The sequence below is a fragment of the Nicotiana tomentosiformis genome, chromosome 5 (genome assembly GCF_000390325.3).
Source record: "Nicotiana tomentosiformis chromosome 5, ASM39032v3, whole genome shotgun sequence".
Taxonomy (NCBI): Eukaryota; Viridiplantae; Streptophyta; class Magnoliopsida; order Solanales; family Solanaceae; genus Nicotiana; species Nicotiana tomentosiformis.
The window spans coordinates 12,469,171-12,496,855 of record NC_090816.1 but is presented as its reverse complement, the minus strand read 5'-3'; the positions used below and the strand labels follow the sequence as shown (position 1 = coordinate 12,496,855).

Below are 27,685 nucleotides of genomic sequence, written 5' to 3'. Positions count from 1 at the left end.
ATTATTGTAAATACCTAATTTTAATAATTGGTTGAAACGAGTCAATTAAACATTTAGAAGACTATAATTAGCTTTTGTTGGGACATTCGCACTATCACTTGTCTCGTGGCATGTGTTAAGGTTTTAGAATGAAGTAATAACTGGACCTTGGGGTTGAAAATGAAGTGGATTCATTTAGGGAAGCTCAATGAGATATTTTAACCAGAGAGAAGTCAATTTTCATTTAAATCCCAGTAATTTGATTTAAGAATTTGTTGACTTGCACAAATAGGATCATTTGGTGTCACCGTTTAAATTTTGACCCAATTAAAAGTTTGAGAAAACTATATCTACGTCAGAATTTTGAAGCACGCTCGTTAAATTTTTTTGGCAAATTTTATGGTGTTCGTCAGAATTTCCAAATCATCATATTTGGCCAAAATTTGGATGGTCGCCATAATTGATGTGCAAAATTACTGATAAATCGTCATAATCGGCCAGTCGCCATAACTAATTTGCGAAAATGCTGGCAAATCGTAATAGTTAAACCACAAAATTCTGACGGTCGCCATAACTTTTGTGTATAAATTTTACCATTATGTTTTGCTTCAAAATTGATCCAAATCAACGCCTAAATGACTTCAAATTTGATATACAACCTTCTTATATCAATTTCAACATTTATCAATGGTTAGATTCAACTTAAACTTTCAAAATTAATATATCTACTTTGTCTTCTTCAATAACTTTTTTTTTCAAGTTCAATAATGAAAACCCAACATGGTGTTTTTAACTTTTTTTCAACCAAATCAATTCAAATCTTTAAAGATAAACAATATAAGTTTAATGGAATATTACCCTCTCAATTCTAACCACAGATAAATGATGAATCTTCAATTTTCTGCATCACATATTTTATTATTTTCAATTTTAATTGTGTGTTTATAATCTTATTGGAAGATGAAGGAAAGGGAGAAAGGAAAAGAAGAAGATGCAGAAGGAGAAATGATGAGAAGAAGAAGATACAAAAAGAGGAGGAAGAGGGGGAAAGAAGAAGAAAACTCTAACGGAAAGCTAAAAAAGCTAAAGTTTCTTTAACGAGGTCAAAATAAAAACGGTGAAACAGGTCTTTACAAGTTGTGTTAAAAAATTCACTACTGTTGTCAGATCTAAACATTTTAATTGTTTTGCCAAATTGAGTCTGGATCATGGTAATGAAATTCTTAAGCACTAAAGTCATATCAAATTTAAGCCTCATAAGAAATACCCAAGTCGACCTTGTATAGTTATCAACTAAAGTAAGAAAAAACTTCATTCCATTATGAGTAGCTGTCTTGTAAGGGGCCCATATATCTATATGAATCAATTGAAAACTATCTAAACTTCTGCTATGGCTGACTGGAAAAGGAACTCTAGTTTGCGCTGCTAAGGACAAATCTCACACTTATGTAAAACTACACATTTACTAAAAGTGGACATTCTTCTAATGACTTGCACAGGCACGCGCTCCAGCCTTTTATGCCAAATGTCTCCGGCTTCCTTTGCTACTGCTGTGAATGCTTGATAAGTCCTCCCTTTCTCTTGTTAACTTGCAGAAAGCATAGTATATAGCCCATCCTTGTCTTTACCAATCTCCCTCACCTTCCCAGAAAAGAAATCCTGAAAAACAAAGAATGTGGGAAAGAAAGATGCAAAGCAGTTCATGTCTTTTGTCACCTTTGACACAGACAAAAGATTGAACTTGAATGAAGATACGCAGAGAACATTCTTAATAGTGTCACCTCATGTTAGCCGACAATCCCCAACATGTGTGACTTTAGCCGAGTCTCATGTAGGCATTTGTACCTGACATCCATTACCTACTGACATCCCATTATCCAATATGTCTTTATCCCCTATCATATAATTTGTAGCACCTGTTTTGTCCACAATCCATTTAGGGATTTTGACAATGCAATAGAAAAGATTACATGCCACTATTGCCACATTCTGAGTAGTATACTCCCCAAAGGAGGATTTGTTCAGCATTTGCAAAATCTCAGCATATTGCTCTTGAGTGAACATCTGAGGTGGTGTTGTTTTGTGCCCAATTGGTAGTGGTGTGGCATGTTGTATATTGCTGCTTTGTAGTTAACTGTATTTACTTTCCTCTTAGACTTAAAAGTTTGTAGGATAACTAATTATTTTATAACAATTCTCCTTCAAATCTCTAGTGTGCCCCTTCATCCTACACAAATCACACTCTAATTCATAATTCTCTTTTGTTTAGGTTTAACTTGAGTTGTGAACATTGCAGTAGGCTCATTATGATTAGCTATTCCAAAATTATTCCATGGCATCATCCTACGACTCTCATCTTGAAGTACCATTGCATAAGCCTGATTAATGGTTGGGACTATGGACATCATGAGTATTTGACTTCTAGCTTGCTCCAAACTATCATTTAATCCCATTAAAAATTATAGCAAGCATTGGAACTGCAACTGCTCAACTTAATCTTTAGAAGGTGGTGGTGGCAAAATTGAGTTCTATTCAGCCCATAGGTCCGTCAAATAGTAAAATAAACCGATACAGATGATATTCCTTGAGTAGAAGTAAATATTTTTTTGTGCAGATAGTATAGTCAAAATGTTCCTCAAGTTGTGTCCAAACTGTTTGTGCATTTTCAGAGAAGAGAACTCATGTTAACAAATTTTGACTCACATTGCTCATCAACCACGAGGTCACAATCGCATTACAACGGTCCTATTGATGTGCCAATGCTGGTCTAAAATCTGTTTTGAAAGTAGATCCATCAACTAGACATAATTTGTTCTTCCCTAGAAATGCTACTTTCAGTGCTCGATTTCAAATTGTGTAATTCTCCATTCCAGTTAACAATAGACCCACCATCATCGATCCTGGTCCGTTAGACGGATGGAGGTATAATGGATGATTTTGATCGAGAATTATTGTTTTGCCGCCAGTCACACCTGTTCCAGCAGTCGTGTTGCTCTATTCGTCATCAATCACCGGAATTTGCACAATCAAAAGCAATTAGGGTTTGCAGAAAACAACAGAAATAGAATCGATTCTCTCGGTTTCCTCTTTAATTGCACGAAGAAATCCCTAGAATTACTCAATTGGTAGCTCTGATACCATATTAAATATGTGGATTGGATAGATCACGATGACAGGAAGAGAAGAGGAGAAAAACAATCGAGAGAATTGTTTCACTGTTTCATTAAACTATCAGCTAGACTGTTACATGTATATGTAGTATTATTCCACTAACTTATACAACTAACTGACAGTTGTACACATAACTAACTAGTTCTAACTAACTCTATGTATAACAATCTATAGTTAACTTAACTAACTATGGTTAAGCAATACTATCCTTCACTTATATATGTTCAATTTCATATGACTTATTGGTTAATTTATTATTTGTGGAGAATTCAAAATTCTTTTTCTCTGTTGAATCGCTAGCTTTGAATTTATTCCTTTGGAATTTATAAGAAAGAAAGTTATTAACTTATTATTTTTACTTTATTAATTTCTACATTACAATACATGTTTTATCTGCATAACTTGCATCCAACCAATTGTCGGTAAAAAGTTGTAGCAATATAGCAATTTGTTTATTAAATTACCATCAAACAAAGTCAAAGCTATTAGATAGAAGCTTCTACCAAGTTGCATTTTAATGCTTGGCTCCTCCTAAATTGCTAATTCATTTATTATTATATTGATACAAAAGCGGAGCTAGAAATTTAATCTTATGGGTTCTGAATTTTAGAACGCCGACTTAAGTGCTAGTGACTTGGTTCTAAATTATACATTTACATATATTTAATGATTTTATAATACAAACATACTGTTTAAATAAAAATTACTAGGTTTGGTCAAACTCGTAGCTAGACTATTAGAATCAAACGAAAGGTGGTAAGTGGGAAGACAGGTGCCACGTTCAGGGATTAAGAGAATAAAGTTTCCAGAATCATAGCTTTTGAATACGACAGTCTTGCCTTTAACAAAACAAGAAGAGAAAAAGAAAATTCTTATTCTTACTGCTGATTCATATAAATATTGCAGGGAACAAACCTATTTTAAACATGAGCATAATTATATCTTTCTGATTACATGTTTCTTGACTAGTCATTAATAATATAATTATTATCTAAACAATCGGATAATTAATTGGCTGACTTTTAGGTATATGATTTTCAGAATTTCCAAGAATATATTTGTATGTATATCACATGTTTATTTTTCCTATCTTTCTTTGTTGCTTTTTCTTTATAATATAAAGATGCCTTTAGAGAGGTTTCACTATACTTCTAAAGTAAAGCAAGCGCTTAATTAATGGGAACGACTGAAATTTGAGAGAATTGGCTTTAGACTCTATGGTAAAACTGAAATATCTAGCAGTTGAGTTTTAACTATTATCTCTATTTCAAAAAGAATAAACTTATTACTATTTTGTTCTTTGCAAATAATTTTTAAGTATTTTAAATTATTAATTATTCTAAATATTTAAATTTTATTTCAAAAAACTTAAAGAATCTCTGTCCGAATTCACACCGAAAATTAATCAGACTGACTCTCGTACTCCGAAAAGATTCAAACAAATTAAAACAAAAGGAATAAATCAAAACTCAATTTAGTGACTCTTTCAAAAGACCTGAATGCAAAAAATAAAAGAAAAAAAATATCTCGTCGATAAGCTTTACAATCAGGCAATCGACATAATAGAAGAGACAATATATTTGGCTAGGCCAGGGCTTGTTTGGAGAAATTATTATAAATGATTAAAGTGTGTTATTCACGATAACATAAATAAGGATGTAGAATAAAAATTAGTTTTCTTAACTCATATAATGTTGATCATAGCTGGATTCTTCATATTGGTATTAGAGGGAGCATATTTGTCGGTCGTGCCTAAAATTGAATATTGTTCTAGTTATTAAAATCTTATTTCTCAAGGTGGATACTAGGGGGAATTGAGAGTAGTTACCATCGTGAAAATGGAACTCAAAAATCGCACTTCAGAACAAGTTTTCCTATTCTCTTCTTGTCAAATTTATAAAATGATTTTCTTCCTCATATTGGAAAACAGTGACACTTTTAAAGATATATACCACTAGAATAGTATTGAACTATGTGACCATCTCATCTAAGAGTTTAAGCTAATAAAAAACACACTTTATTTATTCAATTATGGCTTCAACGCTCCCTCACTTGCGGGTTTAATTCTCTTTTATATTGGATGTTAGTGAGACTGAATTCAGGACCTCTGTCTGTTCTGGTACCATATTAAATAGACTTTGGGCCTAACTCAACCCCAAAACCGTTCATGAGGCGAAGATTATCCAAGACCATATAAAGAGTCGAAGTTACCTATCTTGAGCCGATGGGAGGCTCAATATCCCCGCACACTCGGGACCAGACAATTGGAGCATGAACAATATAAGAGGTTCATTGAAGAAAAGAAAATCTTGCTTGAAAGCTTAGTAACAAATTGTATGCTTCGAAAAATATATTCAGTCGACAAAAGTATCATACTTTAATATGAATCCCACAACAAATTCGTGGAGAAAATGTGAGAGAATTATGCACTCGAAAGAGTGAATCCCAAATTGATACTATGGGAAGTGCAAAAAGATTTTGTCTAAATCGTATTAGGAAACGTGTCTCACTACATGAAATAAAACATGTGGTAAGTGGTTTTACTGATCAAATAAAAATATGACAATTTTTATAATTGGGATGAAAAACTTTTATTGCAGTATAGAGAACTACTCGAAGAACATGCCTACATTTTTCTTCTTTTCTGTTCAAAAAAGATGATACTTTTCTGATTTTAAAAGTCAAACAAGTTACTTTTTTTACCATGATTTTTTATATACCTTTTTATTATTTTAAATTAATAATTATTATGTTTTATAGTATATTTTCTGTAATTTCGAAATATAAAAAACTTACAAATTTTATGACCGAATCATGATCAAAGTTGAACCGTCTGACTCTCGAAATCCGGAAAAATATCATTTTTTGAGATGGATGAGATATTCAATTTTATAGAGTACGTAAAATGTGCTTATTGACCGTGTAAAAAGTTCTGCGCTTACTGTATTTTTGCCGAACTCCACTTCCAACCAAGAGGTTGTGAGTTCGAGTCACCCCAAAAGCAAAGTGGAGAGTTCTTGGAGGGAGGGAACCGAGGATCTATCGGAAACAGCCTCTATATCCCAGGGTAGGGGTAAGGTCTGCATACGCACTACTCTCCCCAGACCCTACCAGTGAAATTATATTGGATTGTTATTGTTGTAGTAATATTTTTGCCAACTCCAATAAACTGTCTTTAAGACTGCTTCACAGCTAAATCCAATAACAAAGAAGTACTTTAAAAGGGATTGAGGGCTGAGAATTCTTTTCCTTACCACTTTGTTTTTCTAGTTTGCAAGATTTCACTGTCTTGTTATGTAACTTTCCAAGGGGACAAGTGAATCAACCCTTTTGGGTGCAGTTGTCAACTCAAACTTAAAAGTAAGAGATACATGCACTTTGTCTTTAACGCGTTTGTTTTAGAACATATTTAATTTTCTCACCAACATGAGTTGTAATAGAGTGATAATCCTTAATCACACGTCTAAAATTCGAACCCTGTCTATAGAATTACTTTTGTTAGTGAATATTTTACCTCCTAATATGAGATTTTTCGGTGCAAATTTGGATTTAGTTAAAGCCCCAATATGGGTACCGAACACCAGGGACGAAGCTACATTCACTTAAGGGTGGTCAATTGACCATCATTCGTCGAAAAATTACACTGTATATAGGTAAAATATTAAATTTTATAGATATATAACATATATTGAACACCCTTTGTCGAATTTTGTTTTTACTTCATTAAAGTTTGAATACCCTTGAAAAAATTCTTGATTTCGCCACTACGGAACACCGAATGGAAAACCTAAAAATAGAACATATATATTTCCTCTACTTCATCTTATGTAAGTACATTTTTTTTTCATGTGTCCCAAAAAAGGGGCATTTCTATATTGAGGAATAATTTAATTTAAATATTTTATTTAACCCGTAATGACATAATTTTATAACTATTGAAATATTTTGTAATATTTTAAACCCCAAATTTAAAATAAAAAAACAATTCTTAAACTCCATGCTCAGTTTCAACGAGAGACGTGAGTAATAAATAGAAGCTACTCACTCCACAATTGGAATCGTCCCCTGCTCTCCTTCCTACCAACACACAATCATTCCTACATTCCAACATCTGCTTCACCAGAAACAATTCCGTTTTATTTTCTTCGTTTAAAAATGGACTGTCCGAACTGCCATACAACGTTATTACAACTCCCACATGGTGCTCAGTGCATGCGCTGTGCCGCCCGCCGTGCAGTCACTCGCATCGGCGGCCGGCTACAGCTACTTGCCTACAAAAACCACAACATTGCTCAGACCTTTTCTTCCTACGGCCGCCGTACACCTTCTAGTAATCAACTCCCTTCGCCTTTTGGTCGAAAGAGAGCTTTGATTATTGGTATTACGTATAAAAAAACCAAGAATGAGCTTAAGGGCTGTCTCAACGATGCTAAATGTATGAAATATTTGCTTGTCAATCGATTCAAGTTTCCTCAAGATTCCGTTCTCATGCTCACTGGTAAAACAATCTCTCTTTAATTTAATTTCTCCTTAATACTTTGTCTTTATTGAGTTTAACATCTATAAAAGAATTATTACTCTATTAAATGACCAAATATGATGATTACAGGCAACCAACCGTAAAAAAGTAGGATTAGTACAACAAGTATTATCACACGCTTTGGGTATGGTGAGGTTAGTGTGTACACAGACCTTACCCCTACCTTGTGAGGATAGGGACACTGTTTTTAATAGACCCTCCGCTCAGGATTAGTAACCTGAAAAATAATGCTGGTTTTTATTATAGCAGGTTAAAATAGGCATTGATTGTAGACTTTGTAAGAAACCGTTAAGGCATTGTTGATGGTAACTCATAACTAGCGGCGAAGCCAGGAATTTGTCCAAGGATATTCAAATTTTAATGAAGTAAAAAAAAAATCCCGACAAAGGGTGTTCAATATATGTTATATATCTCTAAAACTTAATATTTTATCTAAATACAGTGTAATTTTTCGACGACGAAGGATGGTCAATTGACCACCCCTAAGTGAATGTAACTTCGTCCTTGCACACAATTACCGATCCTAGAAGAAGGTTCCTTCAGTAACTACACCAAACCAGTAACTATAATGAAATTCTTTGAGATATGATATTTTGAAGCGATTAATATCATATTTTATTTTCATGATTATTGGTAGTAAATAAAGTATTTTACGTTCTATGTATTGATGGTATATAAAAATATTTACACATTATTTTTTAACATGTCAGTAGATTAAATCGTAAATGCAAGATAGCCTTTTAGCGTTTTATCTTTTAATCCAGCTTAATTGATTCTTTGGTGCCCCGTTCCACTATTTGGTTTGAACTAGGCATCGGATTCATTGAGTGTATGATATGTGAGTTCTACTTTAATTTTAGAATTTCATTTAAATTGTTTAATTAACATTTTTTACAATACTTTTCCCTGCAAAATCAATTTAAGATGCCTTATAGCTTTCTTCAATCGCAGCTTTCTAAAAGAAAGTGTACCACTTCAAAATTTGTAAAGCTACTTTAGAATTTCATAACTTTGTTCTTCTTCAGAGCTTTTTATGTGACTACCACAGCTTTCTGATCTCCAAGAAAGTAGGATTACGTTACATTCACAAAGAACTTTTTACCATCGGTATGTTATAGCATGTTAATTATGATGGGGAGAACAAAGGTAATATTATCTCCGTGTGACCTTAGGTCACGAGTTTGAGCCGCGGAATCAGTCACTAATGCTTGCATTTTGGTAGACTGTCTACATGACATCACACCCTTGGGGTGTGGCCAAGGGCGGAGCTAGAGATCGAGGTTCGGATTCAACCGAACCCAGTAACTTTGGTGTCATCCAACTCTGTATTTGTCTTAAAAAATCCATTTAATATATATAAATTATTAACTTAGAACCCAATAACTTAAAAGTGCTAGAATTCGGAACTCATAAGTTTCAAATCCTAGCTCCGCCTCTAGGTGTGGCCCTTCCCGATCCTTTGTGAAAGCAAGATGCTTTGTATATCGGGTTGCACTTTATAGCTTGTTAATTATCATTTATTAAAGATTAATGTTTATTAAGTAAAGTTACTTATAATAACGTTTTAAGTGACCTAATTATGTATATAGTTTTTGTACCAATAGTGCAACAACAACAACAACAACAATCCAGTATAATGCCACTAGTGTGGTCTGGGGAGGGTAGTGTGTACGCAGACCTTACCCCTACCCTGGGGTAGAGAGGCTGTTTCCGATAGGCCCCCGGCTCCATCCCTCCAAGAACTCTCCACCTTACTCTTGGGGTGAATCGAACTCACAACCTTTTGGTTGGAAGTGTAAATTGCTTACCAATAGAGCAACTCACTCTTGTCTTTGTACCAGTAGTGCATAGAGTTTAAACTCTTGTTAGTACAAACCATTTTTTTCACTTTTAGTTAGTAGCATTTTATTATTTTTCAATTTGAAGGCCTAATTTCAAATCTGTATTTTACAGAAGAAGAAAGAGATCCCTACAAGATTCCAACTAAACATAATATAAGAACAGCAATGTACTGGCTTATGCAAGGAGTTCAAGCAGGGGATTCTCTGGTGTTCCATTTTTCTGGTCATGGTTTACAGCAAAGGAATTACAATGGCGATGAAGTTGATGGTTATGACGAAACACTTTGCCCTTTGGATTTTAAAACACAAGGAACAATTATTGATGACGAACTAAATGCAATACTCGTTAAGCCTCTTCCTCCTGGAGCGAAGCTTCATGCCATAATAGATGCTTGTCACAGTGGAACTATGCTTGATTTGCCGTTCCTTTGTAGGATGGACAGGTTTGCAACACTACATTTTTGTTTCCTGCTAATGCGCGTTTGTTTAGTAGGATAGTAGCTAATACAGTCAGACCTCTCTATAATATCATTTCTATATAACAGTCATTCACTATAAAAGCCAAAACTTTCTCATAACCGATGATGAAAACTAAATGCAATACTCGTCAAGCCACTTCCTCCTGGAGCAAAGCTTCATGCCAAAATAGATGCTTATCACAATGGAACTGTGCTTGATTTACCTTTCCTTTGTAGGATGGACAGGTCTGTGAAACTACATATTTGTTTCTTCCTAATGATCTAATATTTAGTAGGATATGTAGTTGCTAATACTAGAGTAGAAAAGCTAAGTCCACAAATAATCATTCAACTCATAAAACTGAATTCTGTTACAAAAAAATAACTCTACTATGTCTAAATATATCACAGAATTAAATAACACCAGAAAATGTCGAATCCGGTCCCATAAACACAACTAGGTTATCACTTCAGCAGTTCAGCTTACATAATATCCATGTGACACCACATAAAAGGTATTTAAAAAAATCCTCCCCGCTCCAAAAAAATCCCATGATGTGGCACATGCGATTGACATGGGGTATTAGGTTAGGACAGAAAATGGGGCAAAAAGGGCAGCCCGGTACACTAAGCTCCCCCTATGCGCGGGGCTTAGAAAAGGGTCGGACCACAACAGTCTATCATATCTAGTCTTACCCCCTATACGCGGGGCTTAGAAAAGGGTCGGACCACAACAGTCTATCATATCTAGTCTTACCCTGTATTTTTGCAAGAGGTCGTTTCCACGGCTCGAACCCGTGACCTCCTGGTCACATGACAGCAATTTTACCAATTACGTCAAGGCTCTCCCTTTTACTGGAAAATAGAAAATGGAAATATTTTTATTTATGTCTTCCAACCCGGTTTAGCATCACCAACATTATTTTTATTTTCTATGTTTTATATGGATACAGAACTGGACGATATGTATGGGAAGATCATCGTCCTCTATCAGGAGCATGGAAAGGAACAAATGGAGGAGAGGTTATATCCTTCAGTGGTTGCGACGATCATCAAAATTCTTCAGATACAAATGTAAAATCTTTTTAACATCTTAACTTTTGATATTCTTTGAATTAAATAGTGTGAATCAACCTAAGCAAGCTAATAGAATGACTTATTAATTGATAACAGAGTTTGTCCAAAGTCACTTCAACTGGTGCAATGACTTTTTCTTTCATTCAAGCAATTGAACGTGGACAAGGAACAACATATGGGAGTATTCTGAATGCAATTAGATCTTCCATTCACAATTCTGCTAGTGATTTAGGAGGCAAAATTGTCACATCTCTTCTCACAATGCTAATTAATGGAGGAAGCGTCGGCATTGGGATGAGACAGGTAACTTTAATTTAGCTTATTGTAATACATTTTGTTGGAATTGAATTGTCCTTTAAATGTAAAAGGATGAAGATTAAATTGATTGATTGCCAGAAAATAAATACTTTTACCTTTTGGTTGCAGGAGCCTCAGTTGACTGCTACAGAGCCATTTGATGTGTACACCAAGCCGTTCTTGTTATAAAATCTTTAGCAACACTACCCACCTGGCTTTCATGTACTTAGGTCTCGTTTGGTACGAGAGATAATGAATAATTAATTCCGAGATTAAATATAAGAAGAGTTTATCCCATGTTTGGTTGGTAGAAAATTGCGGTATAATTAATCCCGGGATTAGTTATCCCGAGATTGTAGTGTTTTTTTATCCCCATGGAAAGGTGGAATAACTAATCCCGGGATAATTAATCCTGGGATAACTTCTTTCAAACCAAACGACCCCTTAGGGTGCAGAGATTCTGACTGGAGTATAAATAGTATTCCCTCTATTTCAATTTAAATGACATGTTTTCCTTATTAATCCGTTCCAAAAGGAATGACACATTTTTATATTTGGAAACAATACAATTTTAAACTTTTCTTTTTACTTGTTTTACCCTTAATGATAAGATTTTATAGCCACAAAAATATCATGGCCCCACAAAACTTTTGCTCCCGAAGCTTTTAGGACCACATGTTTCAAAAAAAAAAAAAATCTTAAACGTTATGCCAAATCAAACTACTAACATCTAAATTGAAACGGAGCGAGTATCTCCTTGCGTTTGCAGCTTTTTAAACCTCTGTATTGCTAAATTTCCTTACCTTCTTACCTCCTCCTTTCTTTTACTTTCCCTCCTAAAGAACAATTTTAACTTGTCTTGGTATAACCTACAGTGTTGACTCTTTAGGAAATGAATGGATTCTTGAATCAAAAATAGATGTATTAATTGAATGTACTGCAATATATGCAGGGAGATGAATGTTGAAAGTACATATTCTGAGGCAGAATGATATATGTTAAAGATACTCATATATCCTTCCTCTTTTCTTTTCTTTTTCCGGTTCATATATTGTTGGTATCGTTTTCCTGGCATTGTTGTTGATATTTGCTTGTTTCTATTCTTCCTCTCGAGCCAATGGTCTTTCGGAAACAGTCTCTCTACCTCCCCAAGGTAAGGGTAATATCTGCTTACACATTACCCTCCCAAAACCCCACTTGCATAATTCCATTGGGTTATTTGTTGTTGTAGTTCTGTTTTTGTTTCTTTAGCAGCTGGAAACGGCAGAAATAATGTAATAGTATAATAGTAAAATCTAGCCAAGGTTTATGAACTGCGTAATTTTGATGCTTTACTGAGACTTGAATGAAATTGGTGCTAGATATAATAGAAAAATTAAAGGGAAATTGGTAAATAAAGGCCTCTTTTTACCTTCAAATTCACTTTGGACGTCCGCATCCTACTAATTTTCAACGCCGTCCATGTGTTTTATTTGCTTGACATTACATCAAGTCAAGCTAAAATGCGTTTCATTTTCCAAGCCGCATCACAGCTATACTGTTAAAGAAAGCTTGCCCAAGACAAAGATTCAAGTAAAGCTAGAATCTAAAACAGAAAACAATTTATGTAAAGCAACGGTAACGTAAAGCTCTGTAACTGCAACAAAGAGACAGTGGGAACTGGAAACCAACACAAAGAATACACCCGAGCTGAAAATCGGGTAGCATGAGACTACTGCACAATTGATTCCGAACAATCTGTTTCTCATTACTGCAGTTTAGCATACAGCTGACGTCGCAGCAAACAAGATAAGGAAAGCTTAACGCAACATTTATTCAAAGTGACAACTTAAAATAGGTATTCCACATATACTTGAACAAGATAATATATGTCAGAAAATCAGCTTATGCAAAAGGCTGAAGAAGTCAGTCAAGCAGACACAAAGGAAAAAAGAAAGTTGAACTAGGACAAAGATTGTATCACTGCTTGTTTAACCAGTGAGAGCAGCATTAAGGGCACTGTGTACATCAACTCCAATCTGGGCTTCAGCTTTTTCTACATCAGTTGAGGCAGTGTTTAGCTTCTGAGTAAAGTCAGTGAGACCCTTTTGAACCAAATTGGGATCGATGCGGTCAAGTGGTACAGCTTCAACAGCAATTATATCCGCAAAAGAATTTGCATGAACAAATGCAAACCCACCACTCACAAAGTACTTGGTCACATCGTTGCCTTCGTGAACTGATAAGACACCAGGCTTCAGCTCAGCAATCGTCGCTACATGTCCAGGTAAAACACCCATCTGTCCCGTAGTTGCAGGGATTATAACCATGTCAACCTATATAAAATGCAAAAGGGAGGATGATCAAAGTTTGTATCAGATTTTCCAGAGCCAATCATGCACATTCTTCATGAGCATGCTATTAAACCTCACACTAGTCTTTGCGCATCATTTGACAACTGTTGAAACATTGAATGAGAAACAAAATGTTTCTGCTTTATTAATGGTCTGTATTGCTAAGCTTATGCAACTATAGTCGGAACCTGGAATATATCAACAATTTGTGGAGCACCCTTGAAAGTTAGCCCAAATTTTTAGTAAGGACGAAGTTTGGCAAAGGCAGCAAGACTCCATGCTGATCAGATTCTTGTGAAATTTAATACAACTGAACGGTTATATTACTATTGTGTGTTGTTATCCAGAAGATTCACTGATATCTCTTCACTTCAAGTTTCAAATAATCGTACCACCAGTAGATTAATTATTTTGTTGCATTATGCCCCTGTAGCATAAACTAATCAATTAAACCAGGCAAATAAATGTTCCTTAGGAAGGCCACCCTTGCCAAAAAAGTATTAACTTCTTAGAAAAACAAAATTTAAATTATACAAAATGACGAACAAATTATTAGTTGCCTTTTCCAAAGCAATGACTGCTAACTAATTCATTCCTCAAACGGAGATTTCACAAGGATTTTTCGGATGAAATTACTACTAAGCAAGAATAAGATAAAAAGGCTTCACTTTAGTAATCTTCATGAAGTTAAAATTGGATCCACTTTACTACCATAAAAGACTTGCTCTGATCCAATTGATCCCTCAAAGAACAATTTATCCACTAGCTACACATGTTGCCCCCACTTGACCTGCTTTAATGTCTACAACGTGAGTGACTGTCACGCTTAAAAGCTTAAACTGTTATAGATGGAGCACTTTTATTTACTTAATTTTATCTTCAACACACTTTCACGTGCAAGTTTGATTCTTTTTCATGAACCAAGCACATGATGATATTCTTTTACGGCAACGACACTTGAACCCAGAACCTCTAACTACTCTAATGTGATATTGAGGTATGTGACCACCTCATTTAAAAACTTACACTATTAGAGATCTACGTCTTCATGGGTTTGATATGTGACCACCTCATCTAAGAACTTAACCATCTATCCCATATTTGTTATTGATGACATTTCTCTTTCAGGCCTCTTTTTCATAACTCAATCTCAATACCACTTCATTAATAAACCCTCAGATCTTTGATTTCCAATCCTCCATCTTTCTTACTCTTGGATAGTTTACTCCATTTGAACAGGTGAATGAATTTTCTTCCGTTATTACCTTGCCACAAAAAATCTCTTCTCACTTCATCAATTATTTTCTCAATCTAGGCTGACAAAGGAAACAAGAATTCACATAAATTGGTAGAGAATCCAGCACACCCTTAATCAAAAATCTGCCCCAAAGGAATTGCACTGATTGTTACAGCTTGCAACCCTCTTTTCACACCTTTCCAACACTCCCTGCCATATCTCTTCAGCTTTGTGTCTAGCACCAAAAGGAAAACGCAATAGTAGGCAAAGTCCCTGTCAGACAGCCCAGAATTCTAGCCAAACTAGCACTAGCACTGTTTGCCACCTCATTGGAAGGGAACGAGTTTTCCTCCAATTAATATGAAGACCAGAGTTTGCTTCAAATACCACTAGAATGAACTTCAAATGTCTTAATTGACTTCTAGATCATCAAAAAGGATGAGGATATCATTTCATACAATAAGTGAGAGACTTCCATATTACATTAATTGCTGTTTGTTACTCTAAATCTCTGTAACCATCCATTTATGTTGGTCACTTTCAACACACTGCTGAAATTTCAATCACTAAAACGAATAGGGAGGAGGAGGTGGGATCTCCCTGTCTCAAGCCTCTTTAAATCGAAAAGAATCCTTCAGGAACTCCATTTATCATCACGGAGCACTTATCAGTGCTCACACAAAAATTTATCCAGCTAATTTTTTTACCATCAGATCCCATTTCTTTAGCATATTGGTAAGAGAACTCCATTTATGATCACAGAGCACTTAACAGTGATCACACAAAAATTTATCCAGCTAATCTATTTGCTATCAAATCCCTCCTTAAGCATATTGGTAAGGAAACTCGAATTAACGTGAACTGAGACCTTCTCAATGTCTAACTTACACTGGACTCCCAATAAGTTCCCTTTTTGTCTTGTGTTTAGGCACTCATTGGCTATTAGTGCAACATCCAGGATGTTCCTTTCCCATATAAAAGCCATATGTGCATCATCAACCATCTTATGCACCACCATTTTGAGTCTCTGACAGTATCTTTGAGATAATCTTGTAGATGCTTCCAATCAAACTTAACGTCTAAAATACCTTTAAACTCCACAGCTTCAATCTTTTTGGGAATTAAGACCAAAAACGGATCCAAAATTTAAACTTTATGGGTTCAAATTTGGAATTCTACCCTGCCCATTAGATTCCCTGGGTTCGGAAATCTATTATTTGTACTTATTTAGCCAATTTATTTACACATATACAGGGTCAAAGCCAAAGCTACTGGATTCTAATGAAACCATAACATTTCAATGCATCTGCCCAAGATTAATGCTATGAAGGTGGCATTGAACCTCTTTTTCAACCTCTCTTGCTTTAACATCAACAATGGAAGTTGAAATTCATGTAAATTTAAGCATGCAAAATAACATTCTCGTGTGTAACTTCATGAACATTAAATCATTTGAATTTAGATAGAGTCTAATACTCCCTATCTTTGTTTTTATTTTTTTTGATAAGGTGTCTAATACTCCCTTTCTTCTATTTTATACTACACTATCACTGTTGGAAAGCCAAACAACTTTTTCTTTGACTACCAGCTACCTTCCACCAGCTATGCACATGTACTAGGTAACTCTGCCCTCCATGTATTAGGCAAATGGGAAGAAATCACCTAGTATTATTTTGCCTCCACTGGGATTTAAACCTGAAACCTCATAGTTCTCCTCCTACTTCATTTACCACTACGCAACAATTTTCAAATTAGTAAATTCTATCAATCAAAATCTGAATTCAAATCGAAAATTTCAAATCAGTAAATTCTATCAATCAAAATCTGAATTCAAATCGAAAATTAGATGCTTTATCATCATTCGTTAGGGATAACTAGTATCTTACAACTCCGAAATCAAATCGAAATCCGACATATCATAAATAAGGAAATTCGAAAAGGAAGAGCTAATTATCCATATTATTACCTCTTTACCAGAGAGTTCAGAAGAGTAAGGAAGGACAAAGTTGACAGTAAGCTTAGACGGAATCGACGACGGTGTAGCGGGCCTAGTAGCCATGAATGCAGATGGAGTTTTCGGTGGTTCCACATTGGGAACTACTTTCCTCCAAGCTTCAATGAAGTTGGAATCTGCAACGGACTCCGCCGGTAGATCGGTTGAAAATGGGCGGCGCCACTTCATTGAAGTGGTGGCTCTGGTCAGGAATCGAGAACCGTGTCGGAACATTGTTACGGCGATAAGGGGGCGGTGATCGACGGCGATTTTGCAGAATGTGATCGGAGTTTTGGAAATGCAAACGAGGGTTTGGTGGAATGACTGACTTGCTGGATCCTATCCAAGGCCCAAATGTAAAGGAATTTTCTACTAAAATAAAAAAATTATATGGTATTTAAAATGTTAATTTCACTTAAATATAAATGTTTAGTAATAATGGGAAAATATTAGAGTAATGGAGTGAAACTTTCATTTAATAGAGAAAATATTATGTATAAATTTAAAAGTTGAATACTTTAATGAATTTAATTTGTTGAAAGTTGTAAAAGTGGTATAAAAATATATTGGAGTCAATTTTACAAAATGAGAAAAAGTGTCATAAACTAAATCAGAAAGAATAATATTGTTAGCTTTTTATATGATTTTCGTTTGCTAAAATGTTTGCACATTTGTTTTTCTCCCTCTAGATAATAGTTTTGTTGGCTTCCAACAAATATTTACATTATTTAATAACAGCCCTAAAAGGGTAGTATTATATGCCCTCCTCTTCGACAAGCTTGACAGCATTTGGTACGATGGAGGAATAAGGGATAATTAATCCCGTAATTTAAGATGAAATTATCTTATGTTTGGTTGGAATAAGTGTTATTTTTATATATATGGGAGGTGGGATAACAATTTCGGAATCAATGGCGAATCCACTCCTTAGCAAGGGGAGTCAATTGACACCCCTTCATCAAAATATTACGTTGCATAGATAGGTTAAATTTTTAACACACACACACACACACACACACACACACACACACATATATATATATATATATATATATATATATATATATATATATATATATATATATATATATATATATTTTTTCGCACGCTTACTTATTTATATTTTGACTCCCCTTAGTGAAAATTCTGGCTCAGCCACTGTCCGGGATAATTAATCCGAAGATAACTTATTTTTCAGAATAATTAATCCAAAGATAACTTGTATCCCAACCAAACGATCCCAAGTACACAATCTGTTTCTACTTCTGATTATTTATATCCAATTTTTCCTTTTTGCTACTTTTTAGTTCTTGTTTGATGTTTCGTGTTACGTAATGAAGCTCGACATAGGCTTCATCTTACCTTATAATCGGAGAACCATATTTAACAAATTTAATTATTACAATTACAATGACCTCCATTTAGAAGGGAGTCTCGGCGTAATTGGTAAAGTTGTTATCATGTGACAACGAGGTCACGGGTTCAAGCCGTGGAAACAGCCTCTCGCAGAAATATAAAATAAGGCTGCGTACAATAGACACTTGTGGTTCGGCCTTCCTCGGACCTCGCACATAACGGGAGCTTAAAGCACCGACTTTTTTTTTTTTTTACCATGACCTCTATTTTAATTGAAAGTCATCTACATTTCTTATTAAAGAGATATTGGTGTGCTATACCTTTCAATGTTGCACTAGAATACACATTTGCCAAGTTAGAGTGCAAAGAAAAAGAAACAAAAATTGATGGGCCGGTTCGGATAATGGGCGGGTTTATACCCATATATGACTGGTATGACCAAAGAGCCACGTGGCCCAATAAGAAGGTGCCAACACATTAAATTGTAGCCCATATTTGCTACCACTAAATCGAGTAAAAATAGTACGAGCTAATCAGTTTAGGACAAGAAATTCAAAAATAGTCAGTGTTTGCAAAGTAATTGAAAAATAGTCACCATTTCACTGCAACACGAACCGGTCCAGCATAATATACTGGAGATTGATGCACCTATATAGTAACTTCCAACATATTATGCTGGACTCCAACACGCGAAAATTCCAGCATAATATACTGGAGATTAGAGCACCTGTGTATGAACTTCCAGCATATTATGCTGGAGTTCCAGTATATTATACCGAAACTCCAATACAATATGCTGGAGTTCCGAATTTTGAATAGTGTTTTCGTTCAGATTTATCTTGACACGAAAAGTGACTAAATTTCGATTACCTTTGAAACTGTAGTTATTTTTCAATTATCACTTGTAAATCTGACTATTTTTGAATTTCTTCGCTAAATCGAGGGGTAATTTTAACAATTGAAATAACGATAGGATACTTTTTAACCGATAGATGGAGGGGGGGATAATTTTAACCCTTTTCTGAAAAAGATAATAGTGCACTTATATAAAACAATACTAGAACGAATTAAATACTCCTAGTAGACTTTTATGTATTGAGTTCTCTTGGTCCTTGGATAATAAAGGATAACCTGTTCTTGTGGTCTTCTGGCATTTCACTGGAAAATGGTAAAACGCAACACTCTGCAACACTCAACGACAAAGACAGAGCTGGAAATTGCAGTAACTTTTAAACGAGCGCGAATTGTAAGGGATAAAGCCAAGACTCAGCAAAAGAAATTGAAATTCATTTTCCGCATACAACTGATATAGCTGACTATAACTGCTACAATATTACCAAAAAGCAGGATTAAGTTAATTGGATAAACGAGGGAAGCTCAAAGTACTACAAAGAACCAGAGGGAAAATTAAGTTAATTGGATAAACGAGGCCTATGCCGATGGTTGCTTATGCCCATGAAGGTCTGCTCTCTGTTGCAATATCATTCTTGATCCACTTCTGGATCCTTTTCACAACAAAGAAATACTGCCAGAGAAACAAAGTCGGGGGAAGGGGGAATGTTAGCTATGGTCAATACAAGTATTCGCACGTTTTAACAGTGCAACAGAGACAACTTCAGATTGAAAGCTCACCTGGAATGCTAAGATAAAAGGGATGAGCACTTTGCCCTTATTGTTAGGATTCGGTCCTTCGATCAATTTTTGGTCAACCAAGATACCCTTGCTATCACTTGAGACAACGTCGATCATAGTTTGGACTAAATTGGGTATCCAAGCAGTTCCATTTGGAAGGATCTGTTAACCAATGCCGACCATGTCAACAAACATAATATATTACAATACATAACAAGACAATGGCACGTATATCTAACCTTTTCATCGATTTCATTCTTGTTACATCTCCCACTGTTCTCAACCAAAACAACAGGAACTGAAGAAGCCTAACACCAAGGAGAGTAAGATAAGTAAAAACGAACTTCTATGAAAGGATGATACTTCTATAAAAAGCACCATATAAGCAAACAAACTTATAATCACTGTTCCAAGTAGGGTGCTAAGCAAGATGGCATGTTTGCCAGCTGACTGCTCTACTACATCCTCTCGCTCACTCATACAGATGCAAAAAAATAAGGGGAAAGATAGCTTTCACCACTACCATGTTTCCTCTCATGGATTCTGAAACTGAAGTTCAAGTTATCTTCGCAAATGCACAATATATATCTAACAACACCGACAGGGTCTGCATGGTAGAGCTACTGCTGAGGGCAAACAATACTTATAGCCCTCCCTCCATGCAGTTTCTAACAATCCCAGAATAGAGACCAAAGTGCATTGTTGGCGGAAAAAAAAGAAACTTAATAGTATCCCCCCCAAGAAAAAACTCGCAGACACGTACAAAAAAAGGGGTGCACCGTAGGTGCTTAAACTACTTTTAGGATCAAAGCAAGGAGGATGTCACACATATCTTAGGAACACAGTGTGCGAAGGTGGAGACGCGAATAAGATCAGAAGATCTCATGTAGAAAAATTGGATGAAACACGAAGAAAAAATGGTATAAGAGTTAGATGATCTGCATAGTTGCTTAACTGGCAGAACCAGTAACTGATAGGTACACCTTAATCAGCTTAATAAGTCAACAACTGATTTATGATAGTTCAGATTAAGAAATCAATAGGCAACTCCACACTCTCTCCCTCTATCCTAATTGTGCTCAATTGAGTTATGCTAGCTCAATAGAGCACAAGATACCAAATTCAAATTGTGCCAAAGAAAATTTGCTCTGTGAAGTGGAACAAAATTGTAAGAATCCTGAAAATCTACTTCAAGCATAGAAGAAAGTAGTGACCCCACCTTAATCTCTTGTTTTCTAATTCGAGCTCCCAGGCGAACAATTTTCAACAGCGCCTCTGATCTTCTTGAAGTAAACTCATCATAACTCAATCCATCAGGAGGGGAGACCTGAGCATGTGTGAGGACGACAAGTGCTCTACGCCATATTTCCTTGCCGAAACTATCTGTTATGGCCTTCACAATTTGCCTGTCCAAATTATCCACTCTATATGTATCCAGACGATCCACATAGAGCAAAACATCAATTGTCTTGTTCAAGAGGAACCTGTTTGATCCATTTACCCCAAAAAATAAAATAAAAAAGATAATTAGTGAGAGAAGTTGGTTAATCAGACAAAGGACTACGTATCCCTACCCGAGCAAGTGAAGTACCGATTTATTTCAGCATGTAAATACTAAATACTTACCTCTTTATGAGATCAAGAACCTGGTCATTAACATATCCTCCTTCAACCAGCCCTGGGGTGTCGATAATGTTAAATGTAGATCCTGCCAATGATCGCGAAACCATCACTGGTCTTGGAGTTTCTGACTGAAAATAAAGACACAATATTTCAATGTCCTAAACCACAAGAAGAAACCTCTGAGGTTTTAATTTTCAACTAAATTCAAAGCAATATGTACCTGAAATGCACTGACAGCAACTGCTCTTTCCCCTAAAATTGAGTTAACTGTTGAAGATTTTCCAACACCTCCTTTGCCCATTACTAGGACTGTCAATGTACTTACACTCTACAGCAGTTGACCATAATCAATACATCAGCCAAATAATTGCACACAAGTCTTATTTTGGGGTAGACATACAAAAAATATAACAATCGTTTCGACTGTAACTCCAGAAAAACAAATTGAAAGTAGCATATTAGGTAATGAGAGAGACATGAACTTCCTGCTTCGTTTTTCCTAGCAATTCAAGTAACTTCAATTCAGTGGCAGAAGAAAACTGTTGCATTCCGACCCATTCTCTTATCACCTGAGATGCCATTGATAGCTAGCATGCAAAATAATTCCAGGTCAGAACTAAAACCTTATGAAATAAGAAATTGCCCAGTAAGAAGACATGTCAGATTGAACAAAGAACCAACTAAATTTAGGGAAATAACTCCAACCGAAAACAAAATCAATCAACTATGCCTCAATGCCAAACTAGTTGGGTCCTCACATGAATCATCTACCTTAACTTAAGGCCACTCTATTTAAAAACATTTCATCCAATACTAAATAAATAGCCTAGTCGATCGAACAAAGAAACATCTAAATTAGGAAAAAAACAACTACAGACGGAGAATAAACCAGTCAACTATGCCTCATTCCCAAACTAGTTTGGATCCTCATATGAATCCTCTTTTTAGGCCGCTCTATTTAGACACATTTTATTCCAATACTGAACACTTTGCCTAGTTGATCGAACAAAGTAACATCTAATTTTAGGCAAATAACTCCGATAAAAACAAAATGAGTCAACTATTGCCTCAATCCTGAACTAGTTGGGATCCACATATGAATCCTCTACTTTTAGGCCGCTCTATATAGACACATTTCGTTCCAAAACTAAACACTTTGTCTAGTTGATCGAACAAAGTAGCATCTAAATTTAGGCAAACACAAAACGAATCCACTATGTCTCAATGCTAAACTAGTTGGGTACTCATGTAAATCATTTACTTTTATGCCACTCTATTTAGACAAATTTATTTCAATCCAAAACACTTTGCTTGGTCGATTGAACAAAGAAACATCTACATTTAGGCAAATAATTCCAATACAAGAACAAAACCAAACAGCTATGCCTCAATCCCAACCTAGTTGGGGTCTGCATATGAATCGTCCACTTTTAGGCCGCTCCATTTAGACAATTTCATTCCAATACTAAACAATTTGCCTAGTCAACTAAACAAAGAAACATCTAAATTTAGGGAAATAACTCCAGCTGAAAACAAAACTAATCAATTACGCCTCAATTCTAAACTAGGTGGGTCCTTGTATGAAACCTTTACTTTTAGACCCCATATATTTAGACACATTTCATTCCAACAACAACAACATACCCAGTGTAATCCCACAAGGAGGGTCTGAGAAGGATAGTGTGCACTCAACCTAACCCCTACCTTATGCAGGTAGAGAGATTATTTCTAATAGACTCTAGGCTCAAAGAAAGTAAGCATAATCAATCACAAAATAATAGAAAAACAAACAGAGCACTAAAAAAGTCAAAGAAACAGTAACACCAACAAGATAAAAGTAACCATGTAGTAGTAGAAATCTAGGAATATGAAAATACGAGGATAACGCTACTACTACTTAAATGAAAGGAAAGACACTCGACTGCCTACTACCCTTCTGCCATAATTCTCGACCTCCAGTAAGCTGAAGATGCGTCATGCTCTACGCCTCTACCTAATCACTCATCTCCAATACTTTTTTGGCCTACCTCTACCTCTACTTATACCTACCATCATCAATCTCTCACATTGTAAAGCCCCGAAGATTCTTCGCTAAGTATTATATTTTTTATCACGCTCTAAGTTGGACACAAAGGTGTTTGAAAAGTTATAAAGGTATAAACTACATAAATCTTAGGTTAGAAGGTTGAATGGATGGTTATAAGAGGAGAGGAGTAAATTGGAACACATTGGAGATGTTAAAGAGATGAACATGACCTTAGCCGCACATGACCTAAGTTTCAATGATCATATAAATCATTATATAATAAATTGAGATTTGAGCTATATATCAAAAGAAAGCCCTTGAAGACTAGTTTCTAACACTTCAAATCGTTCATCATTTCGATATTCCTATAAAAAGTTATAGGCGTTTTATTGAAGACTATCCTGTCAGAAAAAATAGGCCGCGTTTCGGGCGCTCAGGAGTGCGCCAGGCGCGAATCAGAACGCCAAAATCAGAAGTGATTTTTTTTGGAGCGTTTTGGGTGGCGTAAGGCGCGGACCGTGACGCCGAAGGTGTGAAATTGAAATAAAAGAGAAGGGGAGAGAGAAAATAGCCTCATTCTTTAAAGATTAAACCTCCCCTCTCATCCTCAAGTCATCCAAGGGTTCTCATACTACCTAAGGTGAGTTTTCAATGAGATTAACGTTAGAATACTACTTCCAAACATCAATTATAACAATATTCCATCTCAAAATCGCTAGATTCTCAACAAGGACTCAAGAACAAGGTCTCTCCGCTAACCTAGGGTTGTGCGATTCAAGGTAAGTTTCGTAACCGCTTTCAACCACGAGAGAGGTTTATGGTTGATATTTGTTCCTATAAACTACTACAGAAACTTAGATTAACGATGAACCCTAGAAGGAGAGAAGAATCAAACTCAGGGCTTCTATTTTTTTGAAATCTTGGAATTTCTCATATTGATTTTAAAGTTAACTATGTATAGATTTGTTTGGTGAGTTGAACCCATTGGATTGGAACAAACTAAGGTATCCAAAAGCAAGGAATCAAAGTGAGTAGGGACAATGTTTTTACTATAGTTGTCTTCTCACAAATATCATGCCATAAGTTATTGTTAGACTGTATAGAAGGTTAATGTGGGCTCTGAATGGAACGAGTGAACTCACAATATCCATTAGAATTGTAGAAAAGATCTTAGATGATTATCATGGTTAATAACTCAAGAATAGATGTTCCATAAATCATGTCTCATGCATTCATGGCTTGCATATATTTCTTTGATATATAGACTATGCAAATTTCTTTTACAAGATATTATGGAACTGTTTTGATGAGAACTATGAAGATATATTATTGTTTTAAATTTTGTGATGCAAGAATTACTCAGAAGAATATTTTGGGAGTTTTCTTAGATCTCTGAGAAGGGTTCATAGCCTCTAATGGTTTATGTTACCCCAAAATTACTCGTGCCAGAGTAGGAGATTAGTGTACCGTTGGTTCGGGCACTATGATAGAAGTGCCCTGGTAAGGCACAAGAACGTGAGCATGCTAGAACCTTGAACTGTGAGGCACCACATGAATGGGGTCCAGGCGATCGGGCTGGGATCGTCCACCATACCGATCATATGGTGACATTTTCAGAATCAAAAACAGAAAGAATGTCAGAATCAATGGAACTCCCCAGAAAAGAAAAAAGCAAGAAAATGCTTTAGAAAATTTACAAAGATTATTTCGAGAAAGGTTGTATATATATTTGAGTTTTATTTATTTTTTTCAGAAGAGAAGAAAAAGAATTTTCATGAATGAAATCAAGAAGAATTTTACAATAGATATATGAGTTGTCCGTTTCAACTCTTTATCAGAAGCTTTTAAAATTTTCTTTTCTCATGCATACATACTTCTTTCAGAGTCTCGTTCCGGCTTCAGTGAGAAAATTGCTTTACTTACTAAGTATCGTTGTGGTGTACTAACGTTCTCTTCATGGGAACCTACATTGACGCATGTCAATGTAAGCATAGATTTTGCAGGTAAGCAGGCTACGATCTAGGATATTCTCCTCCCATAACCAGAAGATTTGGTGAGCTCCATTTTAGTTCGTGGAGTTCGTTGATTCCAGAATTTTGTCTTATTATTTCAGTGTTTCTTAGAGGCTTCATAGACAGAGTCATGGGTGTCCGCTTTACATTATATTTGGTTTTCAATGTATTCCATATAACATGATGAAATTTCTTTTCAGACTATTATTTCGATTAAAGATTCAGAAAAGAATTTGCTTTAAATTATATTGAATTGTGTTGAGATGCATTGCACAACATAAATAGAACAGAATAGAAAAGCCAAGATGGTTTGCTCGGTCAAGTAAGGCACCGAGTGCCGGTTACGACTTGGTTAGCAATAGGGTCGTGACACACACCTCCTCGTTGGGGACACATTTCATTCCACTACTAAATAATTTGCATATTACCACAAATTATGGTTCTAAGACTCACATTTTCCCCTTAGTCTCGATTAGTTGGTATCACCTATATGGACAAGTCAAACATATTTTTTTATATTACAAAAAAAAAAAAAAAAAAAAAAAAAAACAAGAATTGTGTCTAGATAAACCCTAAAATTCGGGTCTTGTGGAAACCATGAAAACAAGTAAAGCTGCGAGAAGATGAAGAATAAAGCAAATACTATAGAAAATACATGACCCCATTTAAGCAAACTCACCCAATTAATTGGGTGCACATGTAATTCAGCAAAACAGCTGCGAAATAAAAAAGAACAAGAATACAACAACAACAAACCCAGTAGTTACCCACAAGTGGGGAGAAAAGAACAAGAATACGAAAAAAAAGAAGGGAAAAATGGAAGCTTTTACAGAAAACTCACCAATTCAATTGGGGAAAAAGTTCTTTCTTTGGATAAACTCTGTGAAAAAATATGCAGACTTGAGCGGGTTGAGTACCCGTTCAGAGTATAGTGGTGAAAGGTAAAAGGGTTTAAGGAAACTCAACTCTAGGACGGCCTTATCGTTTTCATATATTGGACTGTTCTTGCCCCTTCTCACATTCACCTACTACCCTATCGTAGAAAATTACCTCTCATATTTACACGGTTTAACAAGCTCATTAACATAAAACAAAATTATGTCAAGAGGTATTTGTATTAAATCATATTACATGATCGCGATTAAATAATAAATTAAAAATATTTACCCGTCTCTATATAGATAAATATAATTAATAAATATTTTAATCTTAATTTATTACTTAACTATAGTAAATTGAGGAGTATCGTTTAGTGTAAACACCAGTAAATTTTTAATCTATTCTCAATCCTCGTAAATTCTTGAGTTATTCATTCTTCCCAAATTTAAAATACATAATATATTATTATTATTATTATTTAGTGTAGACTTACTACTAAACTTTATTATCATAGAATTAATATTATAATTAACACACTTAATACTAATTCTATTGTAATTACCCAATGTATATTACTCGTTCCATCGCAATATCAATATGGGTTACTTATTGTATGCACTATTTGTATACGGTCGAAACTTATTATTCAGTCATACGGACTGGTCGAGATAATAATACTTCGATCGAAAGGTATCTGCGTAAGGTCATGTCGAAGTCCAAAGTAAGGGTGTCATGATTCGAGCTCCAAAATCGATCAAAGATCAGCTCGGTATCATTATCGGGCCCATAACCAAATCGAACCACGAGGCAACGCGAAGGTTGTCGGAGATGCACAGACCGACTGACACCCACCCCGAATATCAAGACTCCGAGTCAGGATCGAGCTCGAGTCAAGGTCGATGGCTCGATCGAATATCGAGTTCGAGTCGGTATCGAGCTAATAGATCAGGGTCGTTGCAACCGCACTAAGGGAGAAAATCCTGTCATGAATTAGGGAAAAGACAATTCATCATGGGCTCTCCACTATATAATTTATTGTATATAAAGTAGGATCCCTCTACTATAAAGGGGGATTATTGTAAGCATAAGGGACATTCACACATTGTAACAAAAGACTACTTCTTCTATTGAAAGATAAAACCCTTGAGTTTGTTTTGCTTTGTCATACTCATTCTTCTTGCTCACTAATTTATCTCCCGTTTCTATAGTCAAGAATCTACACATTTACATT

At 35.4% G+C, this 27,685-nt stretch overlaps 3 protein-coding genes and 1 long non-coding RNA gene across 5 annotated transcripts; 2 read left to right on the top strand and 2 right to left on the bottom strand.

The window, feature by feature from the left end:
* The first annotated feature begins 566 nt into the window (after nt 1-566).
* LOC117280637 (uncharacterized) lies at nt 567-3,381 on the top strand. Its single transcript, XR_011415927.1, has 2 exons — nt 567-669; nt 940-3,381. It is a non-coding gene; the product is annotated as an uncharacterized lncRNA (long non-coding RNA).
* Nucleotides 3,382-7,226: 3,845 nt separating this feature from the next.
* LOC104112467 (metacaspase-1-like) lies at nt 7,227-11,932 on the top strand. Its single transcript, XM_009622404.4, has 5 exons — nt 7,227-7,648; nt 9,644-9,974; nt 10,943-11,063; nt 11,163-11,369; nt 11,493-11,932. The coding sequence occupies exons 1-5, from the start codon at nt 7,306-7,308 to the stop codon at nt 11,550-11,552; spliced, it is 1,062 nt and encodes a 353-aa protein (XP_009620699.3). The 5' UTR covers nt 7,227-7,305; the 3' UTR covers nt 11,553-11,932.
* Nucleotides 11,933-13,085: 1,153 nt separating this feature from the next.
* Nucleotides 13,086-17,438, bottom strand: LOC104112475 (ATP synthase subunit delta', mitochondrial). The gene is made up of 2 exons (XM_009622411.4): nt 16,900-17,438; nt 13,086-13,678 (listed from the first exon to the last, which is right to left on the bottom strand). The coding sequence occupies exons 1-2, from the start codon at nt 17,158-17,160 to the stop codon at nt 13,334-13,336; spliced, it is 606 nt and encodes a 201-aa protein (XP_009620706.1). The 5' UTR covers nt 17,161-17,438; the 3' UTR covers nt 13,086-13,333.
* A 2,110-nt stretch (nt 17,439-19,548) lies between these two features.
* LOC108947891 (translocase of chloroplast 34-like) lies at nt 19,549-26,556 on the bottom strand. 2 transcript variants are annotated; one of them, XM_018776341.3, is made up of 9 exons: nt 26,417-26,531; nt 26,255-26,291; nt 22,014-22,124; nt 21,758-21,865; nt 21,541-21,665; nt 21,134-21,398; nt 20,154-20,222; nt 19,915-20,076; nt 19,549-19,807 (listed from the first exon to the last, which is right to left on the bottom strand). In XM_018776341.3, exons 3-9 carry the CDS (start codon nt 22,116-22,118, stop codon nt 19,730-19,732), a joined length of 912 nt encoding a protein of 303 aa, XP_018631857.1. In that variant the 5' UTR covers nt 22,119-22,124; nt 26,255-26,291; nt 26,417-26,531; the 3' UTR covers nt 19,549-19,729. The 2 variants fall into 2 exon arrangements, with proteins under 2 accessions (XP_018631857.1, XP_018631852.1); XM_018776336.3 differs by lacking the exon at nt 26,255-26,291 and having other exon boundaries at nt 26,417-26,556.
* Between the last annotated feature and the right edge of the window lie 1,129 nt (nt 26,557-27,685).